This window comes from Belonocnema kinseyi, chromosome 2 (genome assembly GCF_010883055.1).
Source record: "Belonocnema kinseyi isolate 2016_QV_RU_SX_M_011 chromosome 2, B_treatae_v1, whole genome shotgun sequence".
NCBI lineage: Eukaryota > Metazoa > Arthropoda > Insecta > Hymenoptera > Cynipidae > Belonocnema > Belonocnema kinseyi.
The window spans coordinates 38,506,012-38,515,907 of record NC_046658.1 but is presented as its reverse complement, the minus strand read 5'-3'; the positions used below and the strand labels follow the sequence as shown (position 1 = coordinate 38,515,907).

Below are 9,896 nucleotides of genomic sequence, written 5' to 3'. Positions count from 1 at the left end.
CTTGAATTTATTTTAAACTGCAACTAATTGTTTCTTATAAATTTAGACTAGATTTTGAGCAATTCAACATTAGAGGGCCTGAAACATTGAACAATCTTTGCACATACGATCAATTTATTGTGTCGGGAGGCAACCCGGTGCCTCCAATTTGTGGAAACAACAACGGAAACCATAGTAAGTGAGCTACAAAATATTGCATTTTTATTTTAAAAATTTGTTTGATCACTAAAGAAAAATGAATTTTATTGATTAGAAAAATATTAATTATACCGAGTTAATGAAATTATTCGCTTTTAGTTGAAAGACACTGAATGAGATCATTTTTAAGCTGAAGTCCATAACAAAATAATAACAAAATTCTTACAAATTTAGAAAAGGAGTAAACTTAGGGAACTAAAAACCACTAGATTTGTTCAATCACAAATGTTTACTTTCATTAAAAATAAAATAAAGAAGCAATGCAGATTAAAGATCAACAATCTCCACCTATACACTTAGAATCTTAGATGTGAACCGTGACCGCTGGCGAAAGAGTAATTCTAAATTTTTAATTTGAACACACGATATAAGGTAGCGTTTCAAACAACATATCAAACATTTTTTCAAACACAGGATTATTCGCTCAAAAAATCATATATATTCTAATACACATTGTGACAAAAGGGTTTTTATGTCATTTTTCACATTTTTAAATACCTGTCATTTACATGGGCCGAAGGCGCCTTCAAGTGCATATTCTTTTACTAGCAGTTAATAAGCGTTCCGTCGGTTACTTTAAGAATTTTGTCTGGATGCTAGCGCCACGCAGTGGAAACCTCAGACAACAACGCTGCGACGCAAGTGAGAGAGAATTTGATTTTTAAACTTCGCGCGCAACACACTGCTTGAGGTATTAAGGATGCGCTTGAAGTTACCTTCAGCAGAAGTTAATGAAATTTAAAAAATTTTTTAACGTTGCAAAAGTATTATTGCGATTACTCTGTGAGTTTTCAATAGAAAATTTAACGTAGAATCCGAATTTCAACAGTTTAAAAGTTGATCTTGATGTGTTTTTTATTTTTTAAAATAGGAACCGAACGGGGAACCAATGGGGTCGGGTACTTAATAGAAGCTTCTTTCGGTTCTTTCGGTCCGCCAGGGATACTAACCTATACGAATTGAGATATCGAGTTATAAATTTAGGAAATTAAATAAATTATAATCTTACATTCTTTAAATTAAATCTTATTAATATACTTGGTGTAATTTTTTAACAATCTCTTTGCTTTCACCCCCCCCCCCCTCCCTGGTTTTGTTTAAATGCCCAAAAAATGGTGTTCTTTAGCTTTTGAGCCAGATCGGTTAATATTAACGGGTGGCGGAAAGATCATAAAGTTTCCAGTTGATTAAACATGGGAAAAAGTCAACTTGTTGTAAAACGTAATATTTAAAAGCGATGTTATATTAAAGGTGATTCTGTGTTTTAGTACATGGTCCAGACTTTATTAGATACTACGTATCAATAATAATTTTAAGGGTGAATGACTAAAAGAAAAGTGAAAAATTTTAATTTCACGTGATATTGCGATTTCTTAACGCTTTTTGATTTTTTTCATAAATAATCATTAATCAGTAACTGTAGAATACCTACTTATTTTTCAACTAATTTTCAATTATTTGAACAATTTTAATTTGTTTAAACTTGTTTTTTCAAGTCGTGAGATTAACGAATTTTCTAGACGTTTAGTTCTTTTATCAACGATAACAATAAAATAATTAGTTTAAATAATTTTACAATTACACTCCAGGTCCCATAGAATATGGGATACGGCGAGAGATTGTTGCGACTCTTGCCTCAGAAGTGCCGCAATTCGCGAGTACTCAGTCGATTATATTGCGCAATATCATGCATTCCAATTGGAAACGATTTAGGCAGCCTTGACTGTTTGCGGTTCGAGAATACCGATATAGTAACAAGGCCAGTGCGAGGCAACCCCCGAAACTATAATTATATGGGACTTAAGTGTATTTGAATTATAATTGTTTGTTCAAATATACATATAATTTACCTAAAAAAGCAGGACATTTCATCTCAACATATTTCCGACAGATTTCAATATTTTTCCGTATCAATTTTTTTTTAAGAATACTCGTAAATGTCTAAACAAATCTATTTTATTTAAACATTTTATTTTTGACGTTTTTCGAAGGATTAAAATATTTGTAGGTAGTACTTTGTTTTCTAAGAATACTTTTAAACGCATAAACAAATTGTAATTTGTTGACAAAATTAAGAATCTTCCTACAAAACAAAGACATAACTCATACAGTACGGCACAGAAACTTACTGATATAAAAGGGCAATAAAAAAAGTAGTGAACATACCGTTATATTTTTCTTTATTAGTCATAAACGATCTGAATCATAATTTGAGGCACGGTTTTTTTATATAAATAGAATATGCAATTTTCTTTTAAACTTTGTAAATCGGTACTGGTGGGTCATAACAATTTTAACAATTGGTCAATCGATGCTTCTCGAAGACACAAACAAGTACACTTGATATCGTATTGTTGTATTTTGAATATCAACAAAGTTTTTCCCATATAAGCCAAATGGCCGGTCTAGCTCAAAATGGTATACCTGGATATCAATCGGAGCTATAATTCGTCCAAGTTTCATGATTATATTCCTTTTAGTTTTCGTGATACGGTGAACACAAAAAAGTTACACACATGCCTACATGCGTAAAAATGTATACACACCACCGGACATTTAAACAATGGTATTTTCGAGCTCCTGGAGAGTAGAATTATATCGAAATATGTCAAAAAAGTAGATTTGAAAATTTAGGTCATTACAGACCTCGCTCTGTAAGGAAACAATTGAGAATTAGTTTAAAAGTGACTGTATTTTTAAATTATTGATTAATGATTATTATTGAAAAAAAATTCAAAAGGCGTTAATAAATTCTCCAAATATATGATTGATTCTTATTCTCTGACGAATTCTGAGCAATATATAGAAACATGGCATTATTTGTACCATATCATCTCGCTTAATTAAATATTAGATTTACAAAAATCTGAGCCTTTCTCATGTTAACTCAATGGGAAACTTCGTGGTCTTTGCGTTACTCCTAAATATTAATTCATTTGTCTTAAATTTTGAGATCATTTTTTGGGCATTAAAACAAAACTAGGGGATCAGAGCAAAGAAATTCTAAAAGTGAAAAAATAAGGGTTACCTATGACTGATTTCTTTTGACCAAAAAATAATTTTGTGCTAATGACAAAAATTTCACTTTAACAACGAGAACGACTCGACAAAACAGTTTTGTTTTGACTAACAAATTTTTTTCTCTGTACATACAGAAAATCGAGCGCGAAGCTCGAATATTATGGTAAGATTATGTTGTCAAAGGCCGATAAAACCTTAGGTAAATTAATTTCCATTTTAATTTGAAATCAGGAACAAATTTAACAATCTCTTTAAAAATAAGAGTTCCGTAGAATATTGTAATATTTGCAAGTAAACTTCTTCGTATTGGTTCTTTGAGTTGAATCTCATTTTTTATTCGTAAGAATTTTCTTATTTCGGATTTATTTCGGAAAGTACGGCAACTTATGAGCTCTTGTTTTCTTTGTTCATAGTGTACATTGATGTTGGAAACGGACAAACTAATCCGGTAACTATTTCCTTCGTAACGAGTGGGACAGGATTTGATCGATCTTGGAAGGTACGAATATCACAAATTCCTTGTAGCAGTATCTATCGATCTGAAGAGGGCTGTCTGCAGTACTTCACCGGGGTTTCGGGACAAATTAAATCTTTCAATTATGAGCCAGTGACTGGGTTGCAGTTGTCGAATCAAGACTACAGTGTATGTATACGCATGGAGAGAAATTTTTGCGGCATACAATACATGGCGTGTCCTGAAGGAAGTGAGCCATTTCACCTTATACATTTTTTATATCAAATTAGAAAACAACCCACTTTATTCAATTCATAGTAGCCTGATAAAATATAACTTTCATATTGTTATAATTTAAATTGTGCATTTGATTTAGTGGTGCAAGTAACATCAGGAACCGCACCTAATGCGCCTCAGAGTTTGAGAAATAATGCATTTTCATTGACGGGGAATGTATTAAGTGGACAAGTGGCAGCAACAACAGGTCAGAATTGTCAGACAGATTGGTTGATGATACCTTGCGCAACTAGTTCAGGAAGACTGCCAATGGCACCTTTAATGTGTGTCGATAGAATATGCGGTGGTGTTTTCAACACGGAGGCTTCAACAAATTCTTCGACTATCATTAGTAAGTAATTTTTTTTATTTAAAGCGTATTTTTATATAAATCAGATAAATAAAAAAGGAGCATGAAAATAATATGCTACTCAAAACATAAAATCGTTCTTTTTATATTATAGGTACCGTGAAACCTTTCCGTTTAGTTTTTCATACGGATGGTACAGAATCTCCCAATGACGTCGGCAACAAAGGTTTTTGTCTTAATTATGTCCAACAGCCTTGCACAATGAAATTGCGGTAAATAAAGTGCCGTTTGTAAATTTGTATAAAAACCGTGATAGATCTTGTATTTTTTATTTAGGTCTTTAATTAATAATGATTATAGTTTAGAATAATAATAGTTCATTTTAAGTTATTATTTAAAGATTTAATGACTTCTGATGTAAATTGTTCAAGTTGTAAAAAAAAAACTCAGAAAAGTAGTTTTTCAGCATAACTCAATGGACATTAAATTATAAATAAGTATTTGTATACTTGAGGTAAAAGATGATATATTTCACAGTGTTCATCATATCTACATCGTTGAAAAGTTATTCAATGACTTTATAATTATTATAGTTTTTAAAACGCTATCATTATAATTGTTTCAAATGAAAATAACTTATATAATATACATATATGTATTTACACTCTACAGAGTACATTACATGAATATACAGTGATTTCCCATGAAAAATTATAAAGGCTTTTGACTTTGGTTATTTTTTTGGAGCGTAGAATTCACAAAGAATAATGCACATACGCAGTTCTAATAATTAAAAAGAGTTTCTGATATATGTATATACATAGATACTCATCATCCCTATTGGTGAGCAAGATACATAAATGTATACCCCTAAGTTAAAATGTGGATAAGTGAAAATAAAAGAGGTGCCCTTATTGAAACATTTACAATCTTCTTAAAGATTTCACATTCAATTTTCTGAAGCATATTTTATAATTGGACAGTTTTATTTATCTACATTTTAACATAGGAAGCAAATTTTTTGATATTAATTTCTAGAGTTCTACTTACACATGTGTCCTTATTTTACGTGAAAATAGGTATTAGGTTATATACAAGAGTTTAACTCCTTGATTTTCTCAAGAATAAAAAATAATACAACAAATATAAAGTGTATATCGAAAAAGATATAGTGAATTAGTGGTTTCACAGTTCCAGTGCTTAAGTCTTTTCTCTTTCTGCAGCTTTGTCGTCATAACTTAATTTTTCACTAGCCGAATTCTTCCGTCGAATTGGCGTGAGGAACACTAGCTATTGGTCTCCGGATGCTGCCCCTAAAGCATTTGCCTCACCGGTACTACTCTCCACTATCAACATTACAGTTTCAGCTGCTCCCCTTACACATTCTCCTTGATGGACACTCCAATCCTTCCTTTGACAAAATGTTGAACAATATGGAGTACGCCTACACAAGGAACACTCTGCATATGCCTCCCTATTGCAATTGGCACACTGTAAAAGAACAAGTACATATATAATAGAGGGTGTCCTAGTAAGTGAATGTTACATAATCCACAGGTCCAAAATGTCTCATATTTGATATATGTATATGGTTACTGTTTAATAAAAATAACGAATTTCTGATTAGGTTTAAACCCGATCCATTCAAAATCAGGTCGATTTTACAATTGTAATTCGGCGGCGAACCAAAAGTATGAAAATTGCTGTACGAGCAAGACTAGGATTGGGGAGTGACCGAAGTTGACGCCGTCGACTCTGTCATCTGAACGATTTCATAAAACTTCATGGTAATTAAATATAGCGGATATGATTTTTATACGGTTTTCAGGCCGCAAAAGTGAAAATTAAGTGAGATAACTTATAAATAACTGATATTTCGTAAATCCTAACCTGAATATTTGTTGAATACATACGAAATATATACAAAAAAATGTGAGGCGGAAAAGTATATGAATCGGTGCTGCACATAATTAACTTTAATGCAATAAATAATTGTTGAGTAAATGAATAAAGTAATAAATGTACCAAAATTATAGAGTTAAACTGCATCCATTTTTATAAGAAATATACATGTCATCATTGTATTCGGCCTATATTAAAGTGATATACACATATATAACATATATCCTGCATGCCATAATACACACATACCACATTTATCCTCAAATTAATATATTTAATATCCGGCCAGGCTAAATCCACCTATAAATTCGGCCTTTTTTTAATTTTAAGTATTTATTCAGTTTATTAAAATCATTATAACTGTGCTTTATAATGTACTTTCTTATATTCCAAACTTTTATTTAATATCTGCTGGCAAAAGAAAACTGCCTACGTTTATCACAAACGTACCTGATGATTCATCTGAATAAAAATTTAAACATATTTTGTGTAATGAGATGATTTCACATGGCGGTCACTCCCCATCTCTAAGCCAAAAGCGAATCGAAGAGGCATCGTTGTCATGTCAGAAACGAGCCAAAAATGAACCAATGGCAATTACTATAAAATCCACAAGAGTTGAAACTGCTTACTTTCTTTACTTATTCCATATATTTTTGCATCAAATTCAGGAAATTGTTCATTCGAGAAACAAAAACAAAAAACTGGAAATTTTGAAAAATGCTGAATACTCTGGTCAGTCATATATGCGACCTTGAAGTATTATAAATCTGATCCCGCTCGGAGTATACGCTAGATGGCGCAGCGTTTCTTCCCGTGTACACACCCCGCAAACTCATGGCCCATAGCAACGCACGAACCACAATTTTTGTTGTTCCCGGTAATCACCCGTTGGAAGACTTGAACCGGCATTGGGGTTATTTTAACGCGGTTCAAATAAAAATATAAATTAACTGTTTATACAATCTTCAATTTCTTCGTGAATCACACTTTCATGAATGAAGTAATGAAAAAACAAACAGAAATTCATAAATAATTATTTATGATTTTCTGTTTGTTTTTACATTGCTTTCTTCATCTCATTCACTTTTCAAGTTAATTATCTAAAAACTATCTGGAAAAAATGTGACGTCATGAATTATTTTATCTTAGGGATCGGAGTATACGCTAGATGGCGTCTATAACCCTTCATTTAAAAAGCATTGAGTGTCCACAGCCTGCGTATTCTGTAGTTTTTTCACGTAAAACATTTATAATGACAAATGCATTTAGTTTGGAGAGCAGCATACGACAAAACTCACGAAACTGTGAGATTTTGGGCGGGTGATTCAAATTAATATCAGGAAATCTATGTACACTACTGAATGAATAAGACTAAAACTAATTCTCGTACTGTAGAAAATGCAGAAGGCCAAATTTTGTTAAATATTCGAATGTTTGATTTTTTGTATTCTCATCTTAATAAGATGGTATTGTTTTTTGGCACAAGTATTAGGTCCCAAATAGAAAGATCAAGTTCATTAACCAGCTGTTTTAGACAAAAATTCAACATTTTTTAGACCAATTTTTTTTTAATTTAAAAATTTTAGATGCAGCTATTCGTAGTACTACGAAACTAAAAATTTAACCTTACCGCTTTTTTTTACAAAAAATGAAGCATTTTAACAATTAAAAAATAAATAAAAATTAATATTTTGCGCCAAATAATGAACTATATAAAAAAAGGAAAGAGAAGGAAAGCGTTGCTTTTTGAAAACTCTACAAGATTTTTATGACAACTTTCTAAATTGTCTTGCAAAATCGAAAATTAACATTTTGGCTGCCCAATAAATAATAAAAAATTTCACATTACGGTATACTATGCAAGATACGTAAAAAGATGAATAAACAAAAATTGTGCACCGAAAAAAGATCTACAAATTGGTTATGAATCACTTTCTTATAGGACAGGTAGTTTTTGTCCTAATAGTAAAAATCAAAAATTAAAATTTAATAAAAAAATATAAATTTTCGACAAACGACACAAGCTACGAAAGAAAAAGTTAAAAGTTTTTGAACTGAAAAAGAGCGGCAAATTTGTCATCCATAACTTTTTGATAAGACATGTAGATTTTTTATCGCAAAAAGTAACATTAAGAATAAAAAATAAAATCATTTTGAAAAACGTCACACGGTAAGACAAAAAATTAATATGCAAAAGTTGTTAACCCAAAAAGGATATACAAACCTGTTATTAATAATTTTGAGATAGGACGAGTAGACTTTCTTTTAAACGTAAAAATAGAGTAAAAAAAAAACAAAAGTTTGTGGGAAAACGGCACAAGACGAAAAAAAAAATGAAAAGACAAGTTGTTCAACCAAAAAAGATCTACACATTTGTTATAAACTCTTATTATAAAAATATATTGAAAATAAAAAATTACATTTTTGGGCACAAAATGCATTAAACCGTTCAATAACAAAGCTGTTTTTTTACAGGTTGTACACTATTTAACTATTTTACTTCCAACCGCATATGAATAATATTTACAAAATAACTTTCATACTTCAAATTTTATACAAAATTCATACGAAAACGCTTAAAATGATGCACATTGATGATTTTTTTAAACACATTCTTTTTTTAAGATTTTCATAAAAAGTCAAATTTAATTACAATGAAATCCTTCAATAGCCCTTCCGAGAATTGACGCCGTGCCGAAAGGTAGGTAGAACAGGACCTGTGCGGCATCTAAGGTTGTCACTCAGGCAAGCATTCAGGCGTGAACAAACGAAAGTCGAGCGGGATATAATGAGTTAGTTCCCACCCACCATCGGCCTCAAAATCGGCGCTATAGAAGATTCTCACTCTATTCCAATATTTACCTGTTTATTAAACGAGCATTCACGGAGCGAAAAATGTTATTTATTATTTTTCCCCTATAATAATTCATGAACTTTAAAGTTAATACTTCAACAGATAATTTTATAGCATCGAGGGATACTAATTTGTATAATTCAAATGCAATGTATCGCAATTAAGATTGAAAATTTTTCGAAAAGGTAAAAAATATTGGCTCATATCACTTATTTATATACAAAAACAGTAATTTTAGTCTTATGCATTCAGTAGTTGACATAAACTTCCCTAATAGTTATTTGAATTACCCGCCAAAAATCTCGGAGTTTTAACAGTTTTGTCGTCTGTTGCTCTCCCAAATTAAAGCATTTCTGATTATTATTACCTGTTATACATGTTTTTCGTGTAGAAAATTACAAAATAAGTGAACAAAAGGTCTAATTTATTATGTAAATAAAAGAAGTGACTCTAAAACCTTTTTTGTGTAAGAAATTAGAGGATTACCGCTTTTTATTGCGATTGCTGGTAATTACCAGTAAATCTGTGGTATTACCACTAACTTCCTATCACTAGATGACTCGTGTTTTGAAGACGATCGGTGTTTGTCTAAATCAGCGACTCCAAACAAGTGATCCCAGTTCTGAAACGAGATGTGGTCCAATACTATGACAGGGCTATGTCCGTGTGAATATAGTGGGAGACGCTGTAAATGACTGACTTGCGCGCGCAACCCATTTCTCCTCTCCTGAATTTGAAAACTCGAAGGTGCACAATTGTCGGTCGGAGCACTTCGTCGATTCTATTTATATCTCTATCTGCTTTGAAATAAAATGAAGAGATTGGGATTTTAATATTTCCAGATTTCGATGCTGGGCTGGCGATTCTCATGATTTGAA

The 9,896-nt window shown here is 31.5% G+C and overlaps 2 protein-coding genes across 2 annotated transcripts in view; one reads left to right on the top strand and one right to left on the bottom strand.

The window, feature by feature from the left end:
- The window catches only part of LOC117167267, a 96,131-nt gene extending 90,852 nt beyond the window's left edge, over positions 1–5,279 (top strand). The window contains exons 4-7 of the mRNA XM_033352073.1: positions 47–174; positions 3,633–3,923; positions 4,050–4,301; positions 4,414–5,279. Coding sequence (XP_033207964.1) covers positions 47–174; positions 3,633–3,923; positions 4,050–4,301; positions 4,414–4,535 — 793 coding nt within the window. The 3' untranslated portion in view covers positions 4,536–5,279. The remainder of the gene's footprint in view (positions 1–46; positions 175–3,632; positions 3,924–4,049; positions 4,302–4,413) is intronic.
- LOC117167266 (deformed epidermal autoregulatory factor 1) overlaps positions 4,901–9,896 on the bottom strand; it is a 34,725-nt gene continuing 29,729 nt past the window's right edge. The window contains exon 4 of the mRNA XM_033352072.1: positions 4,901–5,750. Coding sequence (XP_033207963.1) covers positions 5,550–5,750 — 201 coding nt within the window. The 3' untranslated portion in view covers positions 4,901–5,549. The remainder of the gene's footprint in view (positions 5,751–9,896) is intronic.